The sequence below is a fragment of the Nestor notabilis genome, unplaced genomic scaffold (genome assembly GCF_000696875.1).
Source record: "Nestor notabilis isolate BGI_N333 unplaced genomic scaffold, ASM69687v1 scaffold5460, whole genome shotgun sequence".
Taxonomy (NCBI): Eukaryota; Metazoa; Chordata; class Aves; order Psittaciformes; family Psittacidae; genus Nestor; species Nestor notabilis.
The window spans coordinates 67479-94937 of NW_009910540.1; the positions used below are offsets into that span (position 1 = coordinate 67479).

Here is a 27459-nt window from a genome sequence, read left to right on the forward strand (position 1 = left end):
GCCGCCCCCCCCCCCCCTTCCAAATGTGAAAATATTTTGGGCTTTGATACCTTTGTGTCCAGATGGAGATCATAAGATATATGAGAACTTTGGGTGGTCTGAATTAAATTGACTGTTTGGGAATCCCAGAATGCAATCTTTTGTTACTACCTCTTTTAGACTCTAATTTTTTGCCTAACTCTCGTAGCTGGAAGAGTGATACAGAAAGTGGTGGTGTAGTGTTTCTGAAGTAGCGGTTTCTCCCTTAGCTTTGAAGTCACATTTCTGTTACCTGTCTGAAGGGGATGCTAACTGTGAAGGATTGGCAGTCAGAAATGCCTGTGTGCTTGGCCACTTCTCAGCAATCAAAGACAACCAGATTAAGGTAACAGAGATCTCGTGAAGAATTCATCTGTGATGGGTATCAGATTCTGGTATCGTGCTGTTAAGGCTTTGGTTGAAGGATGTTACTCTGGCAAAACTGCCCTAGTGTGCTTCCTCAGCTTGTGCTTCTGTGGTCACTTGGAGCAGGTATAAACTGATAGTGCTGCTGAGCAGGAGGATTCACCTGCCATTCATTCCTGGCATCTCTTCCATGGGAAGCAGCCTGCATTGTACATCTGCATATGAAGAAGGAGACTGGGGACCTGTCCCAGGATAAAACCATCTAGGGGGGAAGAATAAAGAATGAAACTGTGGTTTAGCCTTGGTCAGTTCTTGAGCCTTCATTGCATACAGATAGGCAAGTGGTTGTGTTAGCAGGCAGCTCAGTGTTAAGGATAAAAGGACAGTGTCTGTCAGCAGCATTGACCTGTTACACCAGTTTATGTCCACTGTCACCAGTTGTCACTGATGTGACTCTTTGCAGGGGCCTAAGCACATGTTCTCTTGCTTGTGCTGGTATTGGTGGATTTTGCAAACTGTTCTTGCTGTTAAGAGAAATATCAACATAACCATTGCCTAAAGCTTCAGTTTGGGCACCAGGCTTGAGACAATACTGCCTTGAGCTCAAAAAGTGAGAACTTGGTGCTACTTATCAGGGAGCCTTGGGTAGGAGATTGCTGACATGTTGAAGGCATCGCGCTGCGGAGTCCTCTTTGATAGGACATAAAAGCATGGTTTCAAATGTGTGTTATTTAGAGGGTGGCTGAAAGTGGAATGACCTTAAAAGCTTCCTGGCAATCCTTTTGCCTGGCTTTGCTGGTCTTTGAAAGCCTAAATGCTTTTCATATTGCTGCTTTAGGTTATTAATTAGGTCATCACTTTGTGTGTTAATTACAGTGGCATTTTTCTTCTCATTAGTTGGATTATGGAAAGTTTTTGAGTCTGTTTAGGATGGGAAGTAATGCAAACTTTGTGGCCAAGGGAAGGGTGATTTCAAACTTTAGAACGCTGAATTTCAATGATGGCTTTGGTTACTGTGAAAAAATGCTTCTATCCACTATAGGAAGTGAAGCTGATAACTGCTTTGAAGGCAAGATAAACGCTTTTTATTCTAAACAAATTTGTGACGTTGCCCACACTTTGGATGAGGAACTTTAAATTGGATCCTTCTTCTAGAAGGTTGTGTTCTGTTAATTAGTGTAAAGCTTTTGCTGCTGACAGAGGGGCGTGAATATGATATACTTAATCGATTGCTTCTACTTACACTTTTTTGTAATGATTTAATTTTGCAACACTGGTTTGGAATCTGAACTTGACATTAATTTTTTCTGGATGTTTGAGATGAGCTTGTCTGAGCAGACATTCCCTTCTAAACTTGGAAAGCAGTAGGTCTGCCATATGTTGCTCTTGATTCCTTTGTTCATTAGTGTTTGAAAGCTGTGGTTGCTTTGAGGCCAGCCCTTGTGTGATGTCTTGAGCCTTGTTGAAGGAGCAGACTGGGCAGTTCTCGCTGGATAGCACCTATTTTTCTTTGGTGACTTCCATGCATAAACTTCTGTCAGAAACGAAGAGCCACAGAAAAAGACTGTTCCAAGATACTGAGTTTGTCTAGAAAATAAAATAAATCGGATTGCAGTAAGAGGAGTTCTTCCCAAATTCTTCTCAACATGGGTGATCCAATACTGGAAGATTGTATAGTCTCTATCCTTGGAGTTATTCGGATCTTGCCTGAACACAGCTGTGAGGGCCTAACTGTCTCTGAGAGTGACATGCTGAAAATGGAGTTGGACTACATAACCTCCAAAGGTCCTTCCCAACTTAATCCATGTGATTTTAGAGAGCAGTCTCTTCACTGCATGGTCAAATCATAAAAGAAACAAGATAGCTTGTTTTCTTTGAGTGCACTATGCTTTATGTTAACTCTGGGTCAAACTAAAGGTGATGAGTAGAGCATTTAAATCAGTGGGAGCTTGTGATGCTTGGCATCTATTTTATTTCTCTGACATATCAGTAAAGGCTAAAAACTAGAGGACTTGCAGTGTGTGTTGCTGCGGATGCCTGGTATTGTCTGCTGTCTATGAACTTACCAGTAAATTGGATCCTGCTGATGAGATCCAACTATACAACTCAGTCATTTGTGAGAAGAAACTACTCTCAGTATGATTAATGCTGTGGTTGATGATGGGGACAGAAAGCACTTCTTTGAGTAATGCCTATAATGGCATATTCCCCTGCGTGTATGTTTTGAAGAAGAGTCTATGGTTATTTGAAATTGAGGGCGTTTAAGAGGCAGTTAATGACAAGTGAAAATGATAGCTAGGGTAGATTAATTGTTAAATGAATTGTGCCTGCACTTGCTGTCATTTTAATGTGGTATTGGTCTAATTGTAAGTATGATGCTATATAGGCATCAGGAAACAATATCATGCACTTAGGTGCAGGTCAGAGGAGTTTAAAGGCTTAGCCATCAGGAGTTTTTCCCAAGTTTAGCCATCTTTTAGCTGTGGGGTTTTTTTTGGCTGTTTTTTATATTTGCTCTCTTTCTTCTGGAGAACTGAAATCTGTATTTTGATTAATTTTGCTTTTACAAGTTTTTCCCCATGCTTTTATTTGATAGTGCAATAAAGCAGTATTTTCATATCATCATTTTAATATGAGTTTATGAGCTTTGTTTTAACTGTTTTGGGGATGAGATGGTGCTAACTGAACTTAGTCTGGAATGTAGCTTATGGAGATATATATATATGTATGTTTATATTAATTGCACTTTAGGACTATTTATTTAACTTTGATTTGGCATGGGGCTACTTTACATTCATGCCTTCAATCTGAGTGGACCAAAAGGGAAATTACCAGGATGGAGGAGGACTGAAAGCAGCCAGGCATAGGTCTCCTGTTGTCATTACTGTGTCAGTGGGGCAGGAAGACACTGGCTGAAGCTGTATGTCTCTAGCAAGTATTTTTTCACACATGACCCATAGCCTCACTTGAGTGAATTTTGTGTGGTTTCTAGATAAAGTGAAATGTTGGCACATATCCTTTGGTAAAGTTTAGTGGTCCATATTAAGACTTAGATGCACTGAATGGGCTTTGGGGCCCTTTTTTCTGTTTTATAACACTTTTAAATGTTTTTTAAAGCATTTGCTGTGTTTGGAGGGGAATCAGTTTGGGCTCAAGGACATCTAGAAGATGTGGGCTTTGATTGCTTTCAGCCTTCTAATCTTCATGATCCAAACTGTGCACTCAAGCAGAAGAACAGTAATGCCCTCTATACAGCAAGATAGGAAAACACTCGACAGAAAGCTTTACCTAGGAAGAGAGGAGGCCTTCAAATTCATTTTCTAGAAAGATAAACTTGGATGGGGACAAGTGCAGGCACAAGCAAAGCAATCACTACTTCTTTCCAAAGGACACTTGGTGCATGTTTTGCCTGATCCAGCAAAGTGAAAACTAAAGGTTACTACTAACGTAGTGGGAGAAACAGAAGTGATGTAGAACAGCTTCATGAAGCTAATGGGTAGTTTGTAATGTGAACAAATGGGCAGGGAGTATCATGAATTAATAAAAGTTGGAAGTGGAAGGATTTCTAACATTAAAAGCACTGAGGGACTGGGACAGTCTTGCGATATGTTAGTATGTATAGTAGTTGGATATCATATCTTAGTGTGATGCAATCTAACTTGATCTAATCCCATTCAAAACTAGCCAGGGAAGGATTATGTTGTAGCTGAGAATATGTGAGGATGTAGAGAGCCAGAATCCCAGACTTGCACCAGGAGGAGTCCAGGTAAGAGATGTCTGCCGAGGTTTTCAGTGAACAAGGGTTGATTTTTATTTTATTTATTAATTGTAAATTCCCCCATCGGTAATGTTATCAGCTCCAGGACATTACGGAGATGAGTCAGATTAGGTTGGTCAGTGGATTAGGACATGATTCAAATAGTCTGGTAAATACCATTGTAGTGTTTTCCTAAGTATGAGGCTTGTAAACACTTGTAGCTGCTTTTTGCAAGTTATTTGCTTCCTGCATCAATGATTAAGAACCTATTATTGTTAATAGGTTAGCTGGTTCAAAAAGGCTGATGCCACTCCCTCTTGTCAGTCAGGGATCACTTTTCCACTAATGGAAGACAGTAAATGTCTTCTGTAAAATTCAGGGGTTGGCTAACAAATTGCAGTTTAGAATACATTACAGATGATGAATGTGATCTCCTTAAAGGGAAATCTATTCGTTTGACTTAGTGCTCTTACGATTAATTGCTTGCCAGATTAAATTGCTCCATAAAACGCATGCTACTTTATTCGATCTCTTCATGATGAGATTAGCTAGGCCGTGCTGGTTCTTTGTTAATTACAATGGTATGTTCTTCTTCAATTTAATTATTAAATTGTTTAGTGCAGCATGCTTTCTCCTAGCCTCAGGAAAGATGCTTGTATTTTTCTTTTGACTACTGTTTTATACTCTTACTGTCCTTTTCCCAGATATAGTCTGGGCTTCCTTTATAGAAGTATCACTCACTATAGAGGTTAAATAGTGAGATCTTCTGGTTTTTTTGGTGTGCTGCTGAAACACAGGAGTGGTACTAAGTGCACAGGCTTACCATGTGACAGTCTAGGCTGAGGAATGAAGCACATCTGAACTGAAGCAGTGGAGACAAATTTCCAGAGTTGCCACGCAAAAAGGAATTTATACGGGTACTGAATCTCAGCTTTCTGCTTATGTTGAAAAGTGTGAAGCTCACTCAGTGAGCAGGATGGTTGCTTTTGTCTTACCTGAAAAACCAAAGGTAAAGCAGTTCAGCATTCTCTGTGCTGTTGAAGTTTCAGGGCAGATCTGGAGGGAAGAACCACGTGTACTTTCCTCATTCTCAGAGGCCTTCTCTACTCACTGACCATGCTCAAGACTCTTTCTTTCTGAAAACCTACAAAATGGAAACACAAGAAGCTGAACAGCACCAGAATTGTAGTGACAGCCTAAAATTATTGAAGGAGGCCAACGGTAAATAATTCAAGGAAAATTTAAGAAAAAGCTGGTTTAAGTTCTCATTATAAAACTTGCCTCATCCTTTAGGATAGCAGTTCACTCTCCCTTCATCAGCCAGGGACCCAACTACATGCACAACTACCCCCAACATGCATGCACAAAATAAGCCGCATCTTTCTGCAACACTCAGCCTGGGACTTGTATATAACCTAATGTTCCCACAGTTACATTACAGTGGCTCTGTTATAAAGCTGTTGATTTTCTTTATTTTCTTTCTTTTTTTACGGATATGCTGCTATACCACTCTAGATGAAATATTTAATATGCACCAACTGAACTATTACTTGTGGTGTTTAAAATCATTTAAGTCTCTGGGTCTAAAGCAGAGCTGCTCTCTTACCCAGCTATATCATCTTTGGTTTAGTTTTTGGTTTTTATCTGCTTCTCAACCCTTCTCCCTCAGTAAATAATATATTACCTTTTATTGGAATTGATTCTCAAAGGCAAGGCAGGTCTTTCATTTGCTGTGTATTGGAGCTTAAAAATTCAGAAGGGTGTAGCAGAACTAGTGAAGTTTCAGAAAGGGGCAGCAAGAATGACTGAAGTTATGGAAAGAGGTGTGTTGTGAAGAACGTTTATATACATGACAAGTTTCCAGGCTGGAAGAGAGATGGCAGAGATAATACAAGAGTTTGTAAAACATTAATTGTCATAGAGAAGATGAAGAGGAGCTACAAGAAGAGGATGCATCAGAAGATCTGATAAGCTCAAACCAAAGAGATACAGCCTCATGCAAAATTTAGTTTAAATGTGGAATCCCTGGAAGGTTATGCGGATTTAAAGCAATAATTATACAAATTAATGGAAGAAAACTCCATCACGGGTTACTGATCATACAGCTATCACCTCTGCCTCATATATCATCTTGAACTGCATGGGGCTGGATGAAAGAGTTCTTTCTGGGGCAGTATCATTTTATTCTTGTCTGCTTTTACACAGTTACCTGAGCTCCCACTTCTAGACAATGAGCTGACCTTTGCTACCTGACTCAATATGACAGTTTTTAATGTTTACATAATTTTTATCTGTCAGCAGCTTCTCAGGAATCAGCTATTTGTTTCAAAGCTTTTAGCAAGGGTAAGGCAATGTGCCAGCATCCCCATCCCTCTGCTTTCTGAACTTAAGGATTACATTTCACTTAAAATCACCCATCCAGGTTATACATACGGTTTGTTAAATCTGTCACTACTTTAAAATTGAGAAGGCTGAATTCCCATGTCTGTAAGGGTTCATTGTTATGTGAAGGAGTTCCTTAACTACGTTTTAACCCACATCAGCTTTGTGTACAGAAGAGAAGGCCTCCAAGCCTTTCTGTGGCTTTCTCCTGCTGCTCGTGTGTCTGTGGTAATTTAGAAGAGTCTAAGGAAGGAGACTATACTCTCCTGTGAGCTGGTCTCCAATCTTAGCAGACTTTTGCTCTTTTCTGGGAGTGGCAGAGAAGTGTGTAATTTTCTGAAGCACTGGTGGAGAAAAGAGTAGAATGATTAACCATGGAAAATTTTTCTTCCCTCGTGATTTTACTTTAGGATTTCAGTCATTTATCTTCACTGTTCCTTTTTTCCCCAGAAAGAACTCACGGAGAGCTGTCAGGATCATGAACTCATAAATCTCATGAAAGTAAAACCTATGCCAGCTGAGCAAGGCATGATTTTAATTAAGGCTATCAGTTTTTTTTGTCCTTTTTTTCTTTCTTGTTAGTCCTGATTCAAATATAACAGTCTTTATAAATTCAGTAGCCTATCGCTTGTCAGCTAAAGAAGGCTGAGTTGCTGGGACCTTTTGAGACTTCTTTGATTTAAACAAATAAAAAATTAAATACCCTAGGGTTTTTTATTTGGTTAAGGGGACAAATCCTTTACTGAGCCTTTGTAAAGCAAGGAATTGAACAGGGAGGTAATCTGTTTTTTCTGTTGCAGGTTACTCTTCTAAAGGAAGTTCATGTTGGATAATTTATCATTCATTCATTTTTCCTTCTGGCTACTGCAGATCCCCAAGTACTGTTCTATAAACAGATATTTAAAAGGGTCTTTTGCTGAAATTTCAGAAGAAAAACTTTGATTTAACTAAATTAAAAAAAACCCCAACCTATCATGAATTCTCAGTGCACAGGTTAGATGGGTTAGGAAAGCAAATGGATCAGGGTGGGAGATCTCTGCTTAAGTGCCTCAAATAATGATCTGTTCTTTGTGAAGACCAGCCAAGGTGAATTGGAAGAGTATTGTCTGGAAACAGGTAGATGTGAAGCCATATATCTTACTGTCATTTGCCATCCCATGCTGTCCCAGCTGTGGGCTATACCTGATGGAGGTGGAGAGGGGTCTTTCCCTCACTGAAGAACTAAGGCTTTGTGGCTCCCGCTGGTTCTCCTGCCCAGTGCTGGTCTTGCAGGCCAGTTCCATCCAATATCTGTACTGCCTACTACAAGCATCAATGCAATGGAGGCTGAGAAATGCCTCCTTTGGAGCACACTGCTGACCTGACTGAGTGCCAAACTGAATTTGCCTCCCATCCATTTCTTCCCCAGTCCGTGGTGCCTCTGACAGGGAAAGCCATCTGTGTTACAGCCTTTTTATCTTCTCTTGGGGAGGGAAATGAAACGAAGCTATTGTATTGCTTGCAGTCTGATGTTGTGAAGCAGTTTAAGCAACCTATTGCATGCAGACCTAGCCCTGACTTGTTTAGCCTGTAAATGGGGCAGGAATAGTACTCACTGAAAGGTTGGGTGCCAAGGGTACCTTTAATTCTTGACTGACTACACAAACTTTTCTTTCTGTGTTACCAGCTATTCAGTTGAAAGAGTTTGCTCAGTGTGGAATGATGCTGTGGTGGTACCCTACTAAGGCCCCATCTGCTAAGAGCTTGTATTGATTTGTGTCTTAGTTTATAAAAGCCTTCAATTTTCCTTGTGTAAATGCCATAAATAATGCAGATGTACTAGATGAAATGTGGTGTAGGAACATCCCGGAAATCATTTTGGTCTGGGGTGAACTGAGCTAATCTAATAATGGATAGCAGTTTCTCAGTAGCTGTGAAGCAAAAAGTATATTGTCTTATTCTGGCTTTAATGTATTAGTCAATACACAGGAGTAGGAAGATAGGTATTTGAAAGTGGTAATCAACTTTCTAAAACAAGAACTTTAAATGTTAAAATATTACAAAACTTCATTTGAAACTAGTAGTAAATCATATATATATATATACACACACACAGTGGAAGTACAGTAAAATCCAGTTCTGCGCCTGTGATTTATCTGCATAATCCTCTCATTTGTATGCCTTTTTGTTAGAAGGACTGCAGTGCTTCGGAGGCTGTATGTATATATACACTAATAAATCATTTTGCCTACTCATAGCAAACAGCCATTTTGTGCTAGCAACATTGCAGAATGCATTTTAGTAGGGGACATTGAATAATTTCTCCTTTTGAGGTTCCATAGGCTTTAGGGCACCAAAATGTATTTCAGGTTGGACTACATCCAGATCTGTATGAGAACTCTTTGGCAGTCTTGTAGAAAGTGTATGGGAGTTTTAGAGGTGACCTGTTTTTAGAAATTTAATTGGATTTTTGCTCTTTTTTTATGTCAGTTATGTGTAAAGAAAAAGGTACAAGGATGTGGCATTTGTTAGATTGTTCTGTTAGAAATACCCAGCATTTCAAGACTGATTTTTCTTCAAGTGGTCATGTGGTCAGGTCTGCAGCTTGGGTTTCTCTCTGCATTGAAGAGATCAACTGATGGATAGTGGCTCCTGCAGAGGAGAGAGAACGTGTTTGTATGCTCATAAATACATTCTAATCAATGTTTCTCTGGCAGTTACTTGTTGTTAGTTATCACAGTTGCAAGATGAAGGATGTGTTTACATGCTATTAGCATTGTTAATTGAGAGGAGACATGGATACAGCCTACTTTCAGAGCTGAGACTTGTCTTCTTGTCACATTTCTGCACTTGATGTCCCCAAAACTGCTGATGTGATCAAATAGCACATTGCAGACTACAGCTATACGACAGTTTCAGAACTCAGTAATTCTGTTTCAAATTGTTCAGTGTAAAGTACTAAAGCAGGCAAGTCATATGAACCAGGTTGTTTTGGCAGACTGTTTCTAGGAATTTGGGGTCATATGGCAGCATTCATTATCAAAGGAATTCTGGGTGCCCAGAAGAACTTGGAGAGCTCTTGAACATCAGTGCAGGGGCAGATGTCAGAAGTCATTGAGATTGCTTCTGGTCAGACTTGGCTTTAAATTTTCCCAGTTGTTTCTCCAAATATTTTTTGCTGCAATGCATATATTATAGCTCATCTGCAAAACTGGAAAACTTCAAACAGAAGAGAGAAAGAGGTATTTAAGAACCTTCGTATGTTAGTTTTACAGCAGAGATTACCAAAGTTCTATGGACATGTGAAGCTCATACTATTTCTTTTGGTGCATCAATAATAACGCTGTAGAGCCCAAGAATAAGGGATGCATTTGTTGTGGAGCATCCTCAGAAGGCAGATGTGATCACTTCCTTAGGTGATGAATATGAAAATAGTGCTACATATGAAGTATTTGGTTTGTGTTTGGTTGTGGGTTTTTTTTTTTTTCAGTGATCAGGAAGAACATAAAAATTTCTGATAAATTTTGCAAGTTACTGGAAGACTGACAAAAAGTTAAATCATGAAGTAAATGGGGCAATGTGATCTGAATTGCTTTTTAACCTGTCAGGCAGTGCAGTTCATAAAAAAGCAATTGCCAGCCTGCAGGAGGGGGCAGTATCTTGAAAAGCAGTGACTCAAGTGACTGGCAGCTTTACTGTAGGTCCCTCGTGAAATGCTCAGCTAAAAAGGTTTATTTGACCCTTGAAATATTATCAGGAGCAGGAAAGTGATTTTATGATCACATATATTTTGCAATTTTGTCTGGTGTCTGTTTCAAAAAGTATACTGAAAGACTGGAGGAAGAACAGAGAAGCTGCGGTTACGAAAGGCCAGTAAAAATGCTTTCAAGATCTCAGTATCTTAATCTCTTTGAAACAAAACCTGAGGTATGCTCTTTAGAGCGTTAAACCATCTTTGAGTAGACAAAATGCCAAAACAGAAAAGTAACCTAAGGCTAGACACTGAAACCAAATTGAAACTGCAAATTAGGTACCTATTTTTAATAGGTAATTAACCATTGTAATAAATGATGGAAGGCATCTGTTTTCTTTGTATGTGAACAGAATACCTTTGTGAAAGATGGTCTAGTTTAGCTACTGGCATGGGACTACATAGTGCAAGAATAATGGTGAAAAATGCAACAGCCTTTGATATACAGAAATTCGGATAAGCTGATCTACTGACTTGTATTTTGTGAATGTCTTAGACTGGATCAAATATCTTGGTTTGCATTTAAAACTTAACAAATTCACTCTGGATTCTTGTGCTTTTGGTTTGTGTTTTTACATTGAGAGAATTCTTCTCCCATACATCAGCATTAAGCCTATTGAAATTTATCCGTGCAGCAAATAAACAGAAGGGCTGTCCTGTGACTTTGATGAGTTGCTCTTAACACCACAGAACAGAGGTGAGATTCAAGAAAATGTCAGTGGGCTGCAAGATTTCCATTTTTCTGCAGTTTGCAGACACTGTGATGGCATTGCTCAGTGAGTATGGGTCAGGCTGGAAGACTTGTGCTGCAAGAAGTGTAGAGAAACCACTTGCTAGCTTAACCTCCTAGTAAAATACCATGTTTGTGATTTATATTTTCAGCCATCCATGTTTCAGTTTTTATAGGGGGACAGGGATTTTCCCCATTGTGTTTCAGAACAGCAAGAATTTTATGCTAAGTTGTAAGAGCAAAAGAAAGCTAGTGTGCTTCAGAGAGTCTGTTTAAGTGTGTTTCTTAAAAAATAAGCTTTTACTGAATGAGTTCTGCTCAGCCTTCCATTTTTATTTGTGGACTTAATGGAGAGGAGCAATAAATCATGCTGGGGACTGGCCTCAACCCCAAGAAATTAAATACACTGTTTATTTCAGCAGTCTTTTTTTTTTTTTTTATTCTTCAGAAGTGCATATATTATTGTTATTGTAGCATTTGTATTCTTAAACACTGTCATCTTGAGGATGCTTGAGTCTTTAGGCCAGAATGTCAAGACACCCTTTGACAGAACAGGTCATGCTTATCAGCTTCAGGGTCTACAGCCTGGCACTCCTAAGAGGCCTCTGATTCCACGCATGCGGGTGCTTTGCAATTTGACCACAACTGGCGCTGCCTAAAGCAAATCAGGTAGGGCAGGAACTGAATCTGAATCTTAACAATACCCACCATCAGGGGAGAGTAAACTGTGCCAAACTCTGCCCCAGTCGAGCGTGCTGTGGTGAATCCTAACTGCTCTAAAGCTGGAAGAGAACATGACATTTGGCAGCAAACTGTCCGACTGCAGTTTCCCTGAAATGTCTAAAAACACTTAAAAGTGATGGTATAATTGATATGTTAAAAACCATTTAAGGAAACAGGAAAAGCAGTCAATACTTGATGCAGCTCTATTACTGGGTCATGAAGAGCTGATCTGAAAGAGGATCTAAAGCCCAGTGCAGCCTGTTTTGGAACTTTGATTAGTGTGAAACTGCAGAGAATCTGTAGGGGCTATAGGTCTGTCTTTGCTCTTTTCATGCCACCTCTTAGTTCTGCCTGTTGAATAATGGCAGAGATGTTTTGGGGCAGTAAGTCATTAAGATTTGTTGACACTCAGAGATTTGCCATTGCTATTCAGGAGGTTAAGCACCCTGTTTATTCCTGATTTTGTGCATCACTTGTGTTAAGGCTAGAGATTGTTTTTTGCTGGCTCTCCCTGTTCATTTCCATGCAGAATGAAGCCTTAGAAGTTCCCTGAATATTAATTTTTCAAGCTTTTTTAGGATCATGAGAAGTAAAGGTCAGGGAAAGTATATTTGCTGTCATTAAGACAGAATTGTGAACACTGAGCAACAAACAGGCATGCCAGCCTAGGATATTACACCCCAAACTTAAACCTGCTGTTAGCCACTCTGGCGTCCTGTCAGGGGCCTATGGCCACATTTAACTTGCAGTGACTTATTGTACAGAGCAGTTGCACATCTTCTCCAAATGCAGAGATGCAGCATCTGGAGGCTTAGAGATCCATAGCTCTTGAGCTGAGCTTCCTGCGCCATGGCAAGAGGAGCCCTGCTAGAAGGGAGAGGTGAACCATTATTCCTGAGCACCTTATGCATCTGCTGTGTGTAGCACCTGTGGGATAACATACTTAAGAAGAGGGGCGAAAACTGCATGATGGCAGCTGGAGAGAGGAGTGAGAACGTGTGAGAGCAGCAGCCCTGCAGACCCCAAGGTCAGTGGAGAAGGAGGGAGGAGGTGTTCAGGAGCCAGAGCAGAGGTTCTCTTGCAGCCCATAATGCGGCAGGCTGTGCCCCTGCAGCCCATGAAGGTCCATGGTGGAGCAGATCTCCACCTGCAGCCCACGGATAACCCCACGCCAGGGCAGGGGGATGCCCAAAGGAGGCTGTGACCCCATGGGAAGCCCATGCTGGAGCAGGTTTCTGGCAAGACCTGTGGAGAGAGGAGCCTGTGCTGGAGCAGGTTTGCTGCATGACTTGTAACCCCATGGAAAGGATCCATGCTGGAGCAGTCTGTTCCTGAACGATGCACCCCATAGAAGGGCCCCACCCTGGAGCATCTGTTCCTGAACGACTGCACCGGTGGGAGGGACCCACACTGGAGCAGTTTGTGGAGAACTGCAGCCGGTGGGAAAGACTCACCTTGGAGAAGTTCAGTGGAGGACTATCTGCTGTGGGAGGGACCCCATGCTGGAGCAGGGGAAGTGTGAGGAGTCCTCCCCTGAGGAGGAAAGAGCAGCAGAAAAGTATGATGAACTGACCAAAACCCCCATTCCCCATTGAGGTAGAGAACTTGGGAGTAAAGTTAAGCCCAGGAAGAAGGCGGGAGGGCAGGGGAGTGAAAGATGTTTTAAGATTTGGTTTTTATTTCTCATTATCCTACTCTGATTTGATTAGTAATAAACTGGTTTCCCCAGGTTGAGTCTGCTTTGCCCGTGATGGTAATTGGTGAGTGATCTCTCCCTGTCCTTATCTTGACCCATGAGCCTTTCATTATATTTTCTTTTCTCTGTCCAGTTGAGGTAGGGAGTGAATGAGCGGCTTTGGTGGGCACCTGGTGTTCAGCCAGGGTCAACCCACCACAGCTGTTGAAACAGCAATTAGATGCTGAATGAGTTCTGTAATCATCTGACCTGTTATTTAAAATAGTAATCAGACTTCTCTAATGACTTGCACGCTTTAATTCCTTTAGGAGTCTTGTAACATACAAAGAAATTTTGCCATGCAAGCGAACTTAAACAGCACTGGCAAGCTGGTGGTAAAGAATGCTTTTTAAATATAGTAAGGAAAACGATGACATAAGTGCAGTGTGGGTGAAGGGAAGATGGGGTTTGGTAGGTGAACAGTCAGCAGCCTGATTGCTTTATGTTTTTTTTGCTGCAAATTTTACTAGAGATTTTGGAGCAAGATTTTTACAGTGTTTTACTTGGCAATAAACGCTGTATCAGTTAGGCTGGAGCAGTGTTTGATGTGGGTTAAATCATCAGAAATTTCTGAATGTGTGCTTATCAATAGTAAGTAATTATGCATATGCTCAGGACAAATGCTAGCCAAGGTAACAGAAGCCATGTAAATTTTTTTCCTCTTTAATTGTGGGGGAATCTGCAGCATCACTCACAGAAACATGCAGGAATTATTGACAGTTTAAAACTTTGTAATAGTGACCTATATATGTGCTGAATGCCCTTTTTTGGTAAGATGTGCCTGTTCCTCCGTATTTCCCAAAATAATTAAATTGAGCAGCTTTTCCTTCATGGTATATGGCAGCACTGTTATCTCAATGGTTTCTAATGCTGAGATGATACTGCTGGTGCTCGTTCATAAGCAACACCAGCAAAAAATCCTGGCCCCTTGCATGCAGACAGAAGAGTGGTGAGGTGAAGCAGGAACAGGAATCAGCCTGCTACAGCAACCAGGGAAGAAGTGTTGTCTTCAGTCTTTGAATGGAAGAGCTAAAAGGAACTCAGGAAAAATCAAATACTTGAATACAAGTAGTCAGCACTGCATTTTTGCCTATGAAAGTGTAACAGTAAAAGGACAATTCAAGATTTCAGCAGCCTTTTAATGCTTCAGTTGTTTTGCTAGAGCCATTATGAATCAAATAGAGCTTATAGAAATTAATGCAACCAAGTGTGACCTTCTTTTTGGTATTAGTTATTTTGCAAATAGCTACAATACGCTAGGCTCTTTACAACAAAATTGCTTGTGTGTTCCTGTATTTTCATTTCATTATGAGTAACATTTTTAATGTGGCCCCAGCCATGGTTGCTGAACTTGGGAAGTTGTGTGGTCTTCCTCATCTGTGGAGTGTCTACAAATCCTGTAGCAACAACTGGATGCTTTGTGTTAAGAAGAAAAGGAAAGGAGTTGATAAAACACAGTCTGGGTAGCGCAACTTGGAGGTTGGCACAAGGTCTGGAAGGTTTAGTTGGAGATGCTGATTTAAGAGTTGTGCAGCTGAAGATTCACAAAGAAACCAGCTTGAACTGTCCAGAGTTACTGCCCTGTTAGAACTGATGTACGTATCCAGTGAGTAGGTCTGTATTGGCTATTGTAAAAAAAAGAGGAGAGGCAAACCTTTAGCTTTCTTTTTCAGAGAAAAGCCCAGGCCTCCTTACTGCTTGCACATCCTCTGCCACCTGTTTTATATCACATGCAACTGAGTAAAAAACATACAGCTTTTTTTTTTTTCACATTATGTTTCTTTGCAAGAGCCTTGAAAAACACTCCGAAACTTTCAAAGCATAAAAACCATCAGTAACAGAACACTGTAGGAGTTGGGCTTTTTCTTTAACTTGATTGATAGGAAAACATCAGCAATTAACTTTGAGATGTTTGGTGCTCACCTGTTTTCTTAGGCTAGAGAACCATACTTCACTTTTGAAATAGAAAATGCATTTCACTGGCCTTGCTTTCAGTGACACCCATACAAAGAACAGAGCAGAAAAAATAAACATAGGTGTAAATTCCAAAACCAAAGCTTTGATGGAGAGGTGAGCGCAGATATATGTGTCGGGTATGATGGTAGGTTAGAGGGGAGTTGGTCATTTGGAAAGAAAATAATCTTCTCCTTCTCTGTGTGACATGGGAGAGTCTGTCCCCAGGGATCTGTCCTTCAATGGCCAATTCAGCTGAATGGGTTTTGTTAACATCTGCCTGAAATTTGGTGCAGAATAAGGTTGTGCAAAATAAAAGTAAAACCCAAAAACACATCAACACCACTGAAGTATTTCTGTAAACCTTTGGTGTAGGCAGGTGATTAAAAAAATTGCCACTTGTTAGTGTGACTGTGATGAGTTGGCCCCAGTTCTTCTTTTGTCCTCACTGTTGTCTGATGAACTACGAGTGTATGTGCACAGGCTGGCTTAGGGTTTGGCATTTACTGTGCAGTCACAATGGATTTAATACCTGCCTGTTATCAGTAACTCAGTTGTTCACCTCTGATAAATCACTTGCTTCTTGGATACTGAGAGTAAAGATCTCAACAGAGAGTAAATATTTGTGAGATTGGAAATACTGGAATGGAGGGAGCTTGCCTTTCAGGGAAGCAGGTCTGGTTAAGGAAGGTAAACACTAAAGAAGATGGGTATGCATGAAATAGAGTATGATGAGGTGAAACTCTCCACTGGACTGTAAACCAGGCACCCTGTCTCAGAAAAACAGAATCTTAACTACCGATCCTCCAGCCTTTCAGACATGAAATAAATACCGTAACATTCATTTAGCTGTAGTGCTGTTTGGCTCTACAGCTTTCCTTGGCATTGAAAACCAGCTTCACCTTGTCCCGAATGATGTGTGATGACATCTTTGTTGAGGATGTAATACTCAGGGGGTGTGTGGATGTTGTCAGAGTCCATGCTTTAGTGTTGGTCCTGGATTTTGAAAGGCAAGATGTTGCTTTAGTCATTTCCATCAGGCATTTCTCAACAAGTGTGATTGTCATTTGCACCTATCTGATGAGAAAATATTGAGAGGTTTGCAGCATCTTGTATTTTCAGAGGATTGGACTGTAAATAATGTGTTTTGGTTGGCATGGTAGCTGGTGGTGTCTGAAAGGTTAAGATTGTAAACTCTTTCAGATTTACATGGCTGTGCAGGTACAGCCGTAGCTGACACTTGATGTAATTAACTTAATTAAATACCACTGTGGGACTCAACTTCATTTCCTTTGTGAAGTAGGTTTGACTGTAGTTGACTCTTGCTTAGGCAATGTTCCTTCCCCCTCTTCTCTTACTGTCATTTAATATCCAGCTACTTCACGACTAGATTGTGTTGCTGTAACCCTTTACTTGTTCAATACAGACAAATACTCATGCTTCAGTGCTTTCCTTTCCCTCTGGGATTTTTGACACAGGCACAGGTTTTGCTGTCAGTTGGTGAAATTAGGTTGTTGTGACCTAAAGAGAGAGGTTTCTGTCATGCTGCCACAGTGTGTAAACAGGATGTTCAGGGCATCGTGCAATACCTGCACTAAACGGGGTAGCAAGAGTCATTTCTGCACACATAATATGGGTTTGATAGCAAGTGTTCACTAAGTTAATTAGACTAGCAGCTGTACTCACTGCCTTTCTCAGAGAGCTTTAAAAGGTCCCAGTGGGATATTGGTTTATAAACTTAAATTTCACTCTTTGCTTGGGATGTTTGGAAGCTGGTGCATGCAGTCCCTATGGCATTCTGCACTAAATGCAGCATCCAATAAGCTAGACTTCCTGCTTTCCTTAAACATTCAATGATAAAATACTAATTAAGATACTAATGGGCGTAGAAGTTATATAAAATATTTCAGGTTTTGATCCTGTTTGAGCTTTTGCAATGTCTTGTTTCTCAGGAGATGTGATGGCAGTATGTAACATGAACTGTGAAGCAGATGATCCACATATAATGCTTGTAGAGAATAAATACTTGACAAAAGTTCCTTTCTTCAGATCCTAACCAGAGAGGGTGGATATGCAAACCTGTCTGGTAAACTGTTGTAAAATGCGTTTTTTTTCCCCTTTTAATTTTTTTTCCCTCCTCCTTGTTTTGTTTTTTCTCACCTTCTGGATTTACTGTTTCTTCATACCTTGTTTGTTTTGGAGAGCAGGTTGCCTTGTATATGAAGGAGTTAAAAGCAGTTGTAGCTGAAGAGCTCTATTTGGTGTTGAAGCAGTGTTTTATGACACGTTTCATTGTGCTAAAACACCTGGCTACTAGAGAGTAGGTACTAGAGAGTATCCTGCTGTTTGCATCAAAGGGTGCTGAGGTACTTAAAGAACCACAGCCTCTTTGGTCTGTGGACTATATTTTCTGTTTGGCACATCTGAAGGACTTGTCTGGACAAATGAATATATATGAGGTAACACAACTGGGGAGTATGTGCTGCAGGAGAGGTCATTCAGACTCTGGAAAAGATATTTCCATATTAAAATTCTTGGTTATAGGTCTGTGCAGTTATTGAGGTATGACCACAGCCCTTGGGCAATAGGCACCCTGTAAAAGCATTATGAAGAAAACTTCTAAGGAGGGCTTCTCGTTTTAGAAGTTGTTTGAAATTTCAAAATTGGCAACACAGCTGTGGAAGCACGTTGTCTCTGAAATCCCATATGCTGCTGTATCATGGTCAGCTTTCAAATCTTGAATGTGGTAGATTGAGTTGCAGGTTTTAGTGCCCAGCAGCTCAAGCCCAGAGACCAGCCTTTTTATCTGTGATGTTTCTGTTTTCTGTCAAACAGCACCAGCCCTGCTTGTAGTTAGAGGTGAGCAAGTATGAGTTAACTGCTGTTCTCTGGAATTGAGGAGTAATGAAGGGCTGGCTTTTTAATACTTTTACTTTGGTAAAAGTAAACTCTCGCCATACTCTCATCACTAGTAGCCAGGTGTTTCAGAGCAATGAAATGTGCCATAAAACCTATCATTTGATCTCTCATAAATTACATGATTGAGACAAGAAACTTATTCCTTATGAAATCACAGCTTTGATGTAGAACAGTCAATGAGAGACTGGCAGAAGAGTGGGAACTCGGATCAGGTTGGTGCCCTGTGCTTCAATAAATGTTTTCACTCCCAGTGCCTAGGCAGTATTTTCTACTTTGTCACTTGTATCAGTTAAACTAGCAGTGCCATTGGTTATATATACTTACGAATTTTGATGCCTACTTACTGTGAAAAGGGAACAGAAATCCATGTAGACTAGTTTCCAGTGATAGGCAAGTGGATGAATTTCCTGAGTTGTACTCTCCATTGAAGCTGTTCAACTATCCCAAAAGAGTTAACTGCTCATCCGTGAGGAGTTTCTTAGTTAAGAAGCCAAATAGAAGTTGTTTAGGTGTGAGGGTGGAGGTATTTGGTTGGTTTGGCTTAAATGTATGGATGTAAACTGTAAGAAGAGAAAATCAGCATATCCTAAAGCCATGGTGATATCAGGTTAGTATCCAGCAAATAGTGCAGTGGAGAGGTGTACTGTGGAGCTGCATGGTGAGTCAGAAAGCACGCCCTCTGCTTCTGCCCTTGCAGAATGGGGCTTGGTTAAACAATGCCAGGAGTTGTGAGAAGCTCGGTTGGCACGTGTGCGCTCTTTTGTCCTCTCCTTATTAAATAAATAGACCATGTATATCTCTCTGCCATGAGGCCTGTCATCACAATCAATAGGCTTCAGTATGGCAGGATTGAACAGGTGTAGCAAGCTTATTTCTTCTGTGCAATTGCAGCCTTGCTGACTCTGGGATTTTCGGTGAGCTGTAAAGCAAGTGCTTTTGACTAAAATATCCTTTTATTTTGGATTGTCCCCTGCAGTTTATTATTGTGTCTGGAAGTTGCATCCCCGAGTGAGTTGTGGACTTTCAGCTTAATGTCAGTACTCATTAAAGTATAGGAGCAGAAGAAATTTAACAGACTGGAATTAAACTACAGTAGAAGGAGGAATTTAGTGCCCTGTTCCAGGGGGTTTACTTGCTTTCGATGCACACAGCTTAGGTATGGCAGGTATGTGTATTTTATAGCAATGCCTCATGGACGTGTGATAAAATACTCTAAACCCTCTCATCTCCTGCCAGGTGGGGCTGTACATACAGAGTAACTCAATCTAATTGTTGCAGGCACTGAACAGATGGAGTTTTATTATCTTGAGGGCTGGGAAGTACATAAGAGAGCAATGCCAGCAGGATCCTTGCCCCAAACTGCAGCTTGCTGAGACACAGCTTGCTGCAGGAAGGCTGGCTTATGGCTGTGAGTTTTGCACAGGTCTCCAGCAACCACTGTTGTGATGGCATGAATGGGGGAAAAAGGATAGGTGGTTTGTGTCCATTCTGGTCTCTGTATTATGTGTAATTTACTTGCTGCCTTGTGCTTGAGCAGTTTCCAACATACCACATAGTAAACACTTGAGCTCTTTTCGCCTTGTTGGTTTAAAACACTTTGTGGAGGTGATTGTTCTTATTCTCATTTTATAAAGGGAAAAGCTAAGGCATGTGAGAGGGAGAGGGAACTGCTGTAGTAAATCAGAGAAACTGGTCACTTACTGATTCCTGTTCCTGAACAATAACCACATTATCTCAGGTCTCCTTTTTGTAGTAAAGCAGCTTTATGAAGTGGAGCGTGACAAAAGACAACTATGTCCCTTACTGCTTCTACCTGTTTGTAGCCTTCATCATGGAACTACAAGCTTAGTGCTTGCCTGGAGTATTTGTCTGCCTCAGATACTGTCAATTTTTATTGCAGAGGGAAAGTGAACTGACTGCGTTTTGCTACTTGGTGTTATGTGATAAAGGCAGAGATGTGCTCACTGCTGCCCAGTGCACTGCGTTGGCACAGGCATTCAGTTCAGAAGATGAACTGAATCCAGTATTGGGTATAAAGTCAGCCTTAATTTCCTATTTCCTTAATTTTCTATCAAGGTGTAAATACCAGCCAAGTGTTGCTGCTTCTCTGTTCCACTCTAACAGGATGTGGGAAGAAGTGAGCTTGGGGTGCTGCTTTTATTGTACAAGAAATGTTTGGGCATCCACGAGAATGTTTTATGCCAGGCATTGAATACTGCGCCTGTAAAAAGGGGCAAAGACCAGGTTCATGCAGTGAATGATGGCGCAGCATTTCCATCTCTATAATAAACTTCACAGCCTTCTGGTTCTTCCCTTAGCCTACTTTCAGCACCTCCAGAGTGCTTCATTTCACTTCTCAGGAGAAGAGGACAGTGTTGTCTTATGGGACTCTGGAAATGTTGCTGCTGTCAAGCAGGAGTGGATATTAGACAGCTCATCTGCAATAACTTGATGGGGAGAGTTTGGAGGTCAGAGAAAACATGCTGAAGAAGTGCTGCCTGCCTGAGCATAATGATTTTGGTTTCCCTGCACATGGGACCCAGACCAGCTGTGAGGTTAAGGTGGGCAGGGTGGTGTTCCTTGCCATGGTGGGTGCATGTGGGCTGGCAGATGCTTGGAATTAAGGGACTGGTAGATCAGTGTTGCTGGTGCATTTCATTTCTCACATATGATGTTACTACTAGTGGCAAATTAAATTGAGGAACTGATAAATTTCTGTGCATGTCATATCAGTTTTCATAGGAGCCCTTTCCTGTCAGGAGACTCTGCCTCTTCAGTTCTTTGGCTTCTCTGAATGGCATCACTAGTTGTTTCTGTTTATTAAGGAGTAACTCCACACAATTTTAAAAGACTACAGAAAAGATTTTTAAACATTACTTACCTGCTGGAGAGCCACTGCAAAAGCAAGCCCTGTTGCAGTGAAGATGGTGAGGTGAGGGAATGCAACTCACCTCTAGGTATACCTTCTCTCACCACAGCTCAAGGTGAGAGCTGCAGTGGGATATTCTCATTTTGGGGGGGAAAAAAGCCTAATAGGGCCCACATAGAGATTCCCCCACTTACTATGTTGCAGCCCATGTGTTTCTGAGGGAGAAAGGGCTAGTAACAGTCAGTTGACTGCCCAATTGTTGCAGCCTCAAGAACAGCCAGAGTAGAAACTTTCTGCCAGTCAGAGATTTCCAATTTGCAAAGGGCAGACTGCCCTGGGATCAGGTGCTGTTGCTGTGATCATCTCTGTTCTGCAGTTACTTCACCTCTGTTTTTCTTGATCCTGTCTGCCCTTCTGTCTCCTTTTTCCCATCTCTGTGCTTCTTCCTGCAGTATTCTTTCTCTGTGTTTTTCCTGTCCTTGGTTTATCTTTAACCAAAGTCTTTCATGACACTCAGTAACAGCACTGTTGGATTTTCTGTTGCCACTGCACTTGTCTGAGCTTTCCCCATTCTGTTGCACTTGAGATCATTGGCTCTCTGGGCAAAGCCTTTTCACAACTCTGTATTTGTATAACACCTGTTTCACTGGGACCCACTTTACTGTCTAATAACCTGATTAATACAGCTAGTACAAATTGAATGATTTATTGCCACTTTGGTTCCTACATCAGGATGGAACACTTCATATTTTTCCTGCAATCATTCCCTTCTTCACAAAGAAATAAATGAATGCAGTAAATATGCAATAAATACATAAATGAAAGTGTCCTAGGTGGTTCATCCTAAGGAAGATAGAGAGCTTCATTCATATGTGTTTCTACATGGCTTCTGGCATTATGGTGTGTAGGTAGCTTGGAGAAGTGATGGGAGATGTATTTTTCTGAGAGCACTGGTATGGCTGGTGTGTAAACGACTCTCGAGGGATAAAGAATGTGGGAATTGCTTGTGTCTGCCTTAGAGCACAAAGCATTAACCTCAAGACAAGCCACTGGGAGACAGTTCTTTAATGCTTGAACCATTGTTTCACCTTTTGCCTGGTTCAGCATCCTTCCCTTGTCTGGTGACAGTCTCCTCTTGCCAGTTGACTGCTGAACTGTGGGTCTGTCAGAAGAGGCAGTGTTGCTGAAGTGACATCTCACTAAGCATCTCTCAGTCCCCAAAATGTTCTGAAAATTTGTATGACAAATCGCAGCCAGCCCCACTGAGGGACTTTGAGGTGTGGAGATATGTAGGTGTACATGTTATCTAAGGCCAGTTGGGGAACTGCAGTGTTTTATCTTTCAGTTGCCACTTTACCATCTTCTTGCTTTACAAAGGCACTGAAGGTGCTAGTGCTTCATGAATACTAAACACAAGGTTAGTTTTGTTTTGGTTTTTTTATGATTGATATGAAGATCTCAGTAGAGCACAGCACACCACAAGTCTTTTCCAAGCACTTTAACTGCTCCCTTCCCCCTCCCCACAGGTACTGGCTGATATCCCAGTAATGAAGGCAATCACAGTATTAAAATAAAACATTGCCAAGGCACAGCTGTTGCATGCTGGAGTGTGAACAAATGATGGCAAAGCCGCTATTGTATTGTCCATAAGGGGGAGACTGTGCTTAAAAGCTCTGGTCCCCTGTTGTCTCCAGGATCAAATGCTTGTGGAGTGGCAGCTTTGCAAAGTGAAATTCCAGCTGTTACTCAGTAGCCCAGGAGACCAGTTGCTTAAAAGTATGCCCCAGGGACAAGATGGATTTTGACAGATGGAAGAAGAGCAGGGGCATATCAGAGTAGTTGATGCAGAAAGGTGCTGCTATTGCACAGCAGCTTGGGTGGGGTAGTGGTAGAATTTCTCATAGCAGGTATGTGGGAAGGAGCTATACCATGTGCAGAGCCTGATAGTGTATGCTGGGCAGTAAGAACCTAGTTATACAGAGCCAGGATTGAATCCAAACTCTTCGTGCCCTTCTGCCCCAGTCTGCCTGAAGGTTCAGGAAAACAGCCCTGCAAAAAGTCAGGTTGGGAATGAATTCTTCACAGTTAAAGAGCAATCTTAAAACAAATGAAACAGCTGAACTTCTTCCTCTAATCGCTGAGGAGTTGTCCATTTGCCTTTAGGGAAATAAGGAAGGAGACTTGAAATCTTTCTCTTCCTTAATGTCTGTTGATTCTTACTGCAGTGGCAGCTGGTTGCTGGTTTTGCTTTCCCTGGGTGAATCCCAGCTGTGATTGCAGGTGCTGCTCCACTAGCTCAGATCTGAGCAGGGACTTGCGAGCAAGCAGCCCATGTTGAAGTGCTTCACAGCAGTGGATACAAATGAATGCTAAATCTGTTCCCTGGTAAATGTTGGAACCATGTGAGTGCGTTGAACCCCTCTGAGCTGCCAAACCTTCTGTCAAGCCAGAAGTTAAGTTGTTGTAAGTCTGTGTTCCCTTTTCTTTCAATAGCTTGCAGTGTGTCCTGTAGGAGCATAAATATAACTCCAGTCAGGCATGAAACATGCAACTTGAAAGCCACAGTGTTCAAGAGCCTGGGTAATGGAGAGTGTGATTGTGACTCACAGGAGCTGCTTCTCCGGTTGGATTGAAATGGGAAGAGCCTGGACATGTCTCTACCTTCTGGCTTGCCTTCCTCCAGAGGCAGGGGGGGGGGGGGGGGGGTTGAAAACTGCTGAATTTGCTTTACTGATGTAACTGTCAAGGCTGGCGAGACTGCAGAAGCCCTCCTGTGCTAAGTTACATACTGATGATGCAGGAGCAGTTGCTGGAGTGACTGCCCTGTGCGTGGACTGCATCTGGCGTGTTGATGAGGTGTGCGGCTGGGAATGTTGCAGTGAATTTGCAGATTCTGTTTAGGTTTGGTGTTTTTTTTGGGTTTGTTTTTTTTTTTTTTTTCTTTTTTTTTTTTCCTTTATCTGTGTACTTAAAGAAGTAAGGATGCTTCCAGGCGGGTTTTCTTTCCTCTGATTGGCACCACTGAATATCACTTACTCCTGGACTTGTGCACCAGCTCTTAGCTGTGATGAGGTCTGGAAAAAGCAGCTGAAAGCTCTTCTGCAGGGGAGAGCGTGGGGAGGAGGGAACCCATTAGAGAGCAACAGTGAGAGCTGGAGGGAATTTTCGTGCTGATGAATATGAGAGTGAAAGCCCTGACTGCTGCTGTGGTGTAATTTGGCTAAGCAAGTGTTCTTTAGGCACAGTCAGTGCACATCTGTGCCGAGCACTGACATGGGCTGTTCCCATGATGAGCATTTACCTCAGCAGTGGGTCTCATGAGTAATATCCTAACTAGACCAGTTGCAAACTCTAGCCGAGGGAGACGTTACTGTCTTGCTGTTTGTCTTCCCAGCTGCACCTGATGAGCAGAGAAGAGGCTGAGGAAGTATTCCAGCTGCAGTTTGATTTACTTTTTCCAATTATTACTTTCAATTTTAGATTTCTCACACCTGCATCTATATCCACCTAGAAGGGAAGGTGAATCTGTTGGTGGAAGCAGTGAGAGACATGAGGAAGAGAAGTGATCAGTGTTTCTGCTGCTGTGTATGGGACACTGGCATAAGTTATCTCAAGTGATCTAAATTGGGGCTGAGGGCTAAAGTTTTTATGGGAAGTCAAAGTAATGGCTGCAGTGATGGGTGACTACAAGTAAGAGCCAGGTACTTTTTAAACATAGTGGAGATCCAAAGCAATAAACCATCAGCTACAGTGCATCAGGAAACAAAGTTCCACAGAGCAAAATATCAGGCAATAGTGATTTTGGAAGGGATGAGGAGATGCAGTTCCTGAGCAAGATGGGACAGCAAAGCCGGGTTTGCTGTGCTTTGCTGGAACACTGAGCAATTTGCAGTCTGTTCCCATCAAGGCAGTAATTCCCTCTGCCAGAGCAGTGAGCACAGCCCCATATCTGCTGGGACAAAAGCTCCCGTGCATAGAGCAGTAGTGCCTTTGCTTGCTATTTCCAGTCACCCTGTGACTGAATCTGCATTGGCCTCTGGCAGGGAACATGCCTTCAGCAGACCAAGTGATAGAGTGTGATGAAGGAAGAATGACTTCTTGCAGGACTGTGACTCCACGTGCACTGACTCAAGCTGGTGGGCAATTTCTGCTGCAACCTTAAGCAGTTCCCAAGACCTCTGATATTTTCCCTCCTTTGTTTCAGAGCCATCATCAACCACTTTAACCCGAAGATAGAGTCTTACGCTGCCGTGAATCACATATCACAGCTCTCTGAGGATCAGGTAAGCTGGGCATGCGATGACCTTTTTTCATGTTGACCTCTGGAATATAGGTGATTAGATCTACCTTACGCCCACTGGGACTAATGAAGTGGCAGCAGTTTGAGGAGTGAAGGCAGGAGTCTTGTGTTCCTTGTTTAGATGTAGGTGAGAGGAGGAGAAAAAAGGCTTGCTTTAGCTGATTTTGCCATCACATGCAGCCATCTTGGTCCAGGAAATTCAGAAGAATGGGTATGAATGATGAAAATATGCAGCATTGTCAGGAAGCGTGGCTGAGAACTGTGAGGATGCTGGTGTTTGGAATGGGGCAGGAAGACTTTGGCAGTGAATTTAGTTGTTGGAGAACTGTTGAGTGTGGCTTGATTTTCTGTCATATCAGGGAATTAAAACTCAGGCAACGGTAGAAATTTTCTAGGATAATTGAATTCAGTTTGGTTTAGATTTTGAAAAGAGAAGGTTTTTAATAAAGAGAGTGATGGGGTTAGGTTTCCCTTTCTTAATCTGGCCTGGTTTGCTCTCTTGTGTCCTGCTTATATTGCATAAATGTGTAAATGTGGCTTTTTGAAAATAGGCTACTATGCGTGGTCTCAGGAAGGGAAGAGATGGCCTATTTCCCAAAATAAAATATCAGGATTATATGTTAATCACTCTTGGAGAGGTAAATGACTTTGCAGGAGCCTGTGATGGTCAAAATCCAGAGCTGCCATGTGAACTGTCTGGATCATCCCAGGCACAGCTCCATCAACACCTCTGGGCCTTCTGGGGAAAAAATTGTGTACACAGTCTAGGACAGACATCATTTGAGTTACCCCGGATTGCTCCTTCTACTGGATGGGATCCCATGCTTTTGCCTGTTAAAAGGTCCTGATTGTATCTTGCTCTGAAATTCTTTCTTCTTTCTTTTCCTGATACGTTTACTCATTACTTAATGATACCCTTCCATGCTTCCCACTAACCTTTCCATTTATTATCCTGCTTGATCTGTAATATGTAATAACCCAAAGTCTCAGGTTGAATGCTGAAGTGGGGGAAAAATGTGGACCCTACTGGTTTTCATTCTCTTCCTGATACAGCTGAATAGAAAACACTGGTATTAATTTACTCATTTTTTCTGTATTGTTCTGCCTCTGAGAGTCACTCTACCCACAGCTATGCTTTGTGATGGTTCATGTTATCAGTCCCCATTCATTGATGATACACTGATTGCCTCAACCCAGGCCCCTAAAAGAGAAAAAAGCTTTTGATAGCCCAGTTTAAAACTGAGGACTTGGATAGAGGGGAATTTTGCATAGTCTTTGGGTTAGTCTGAGAAAGGAAATGTGTTTTTCATTGTCAGCTGTGTGTAGTATTCATCCCTCAGCAGTTCAGGGAGGTCAGGTTAAATCCTTTCTTCCCTGTGTGTTATTCTTTAAATAAAATCTCTAGCAGCAGGCAGATAATGAAATCAGTGCTGATGCATGGAGCATTTTGAGGAAGATGATTAGGAAGCTTGAAAGACAGTTAGAGTTCTCTTTTTTTCTTTTCCCCCTTCATGCTTTCTCTCAACACAGGGAGAACATCAAACAAAACAAAGCAATAATAGGCTCTGGTGAAATGCAGAGAAATAAGGGAGATGTCACTGTGGTGAGGGACTCTAAGGGTGTTTAGTCAGTGCTCTGCTATTTACTGCACAAGGAGGAGACTTGTTGCCTCCACTTTCAGTTATGCCATTAAGCTGAGGTCTGAGTGCTGGACTGTGGTTTCTCTTCTGTCAGTAGTCGACCTGTGTGGTAAGTACATGAGAGGTAATGGTAGTTGCCAAGATCAAGATCAAGACCAGTGTCTGGCTTTTGTGGGGTAACAGAATCTGTTGTTTTTATTCTGTGTTAGCCAGGAGTCAAGTTTGCCTTTTGGCTGCTGCAGTCTCTTTTTTTTAACTTCCAGCTGTACCATTTATTTTTATATACATGTTCATTTAATTTCCCTTCACTCCATAAATATTTTCTACACAAAATCCA

The 27459-nt window shown here is 41.6% G+C and overlaps 1 protein-coding gene across 1 annotated transcript in view; it reads left to right on the top strand.

Annotated features, from left to right (window-relative positions):
• The window catches only part of LOC104402594 (chromosome unknown open reading frame, human C10orf76), a 118482-nt gene that overhangs the window by 60562 nt on the left and 30461 nt on the right, over nucleotides 1-27459 (top strand). The window contains exon 23 of the mRNA XM_010010508.1: nucleotides 25387-25465. Within this exon, the coding sequence (XP_010008810.1) occupies nucleotides 25387-25465 (79 nt within the window). The remainder of the gene's footprint in view (nucleotides 1-25386; nucleotides 25466-27459) is intronic.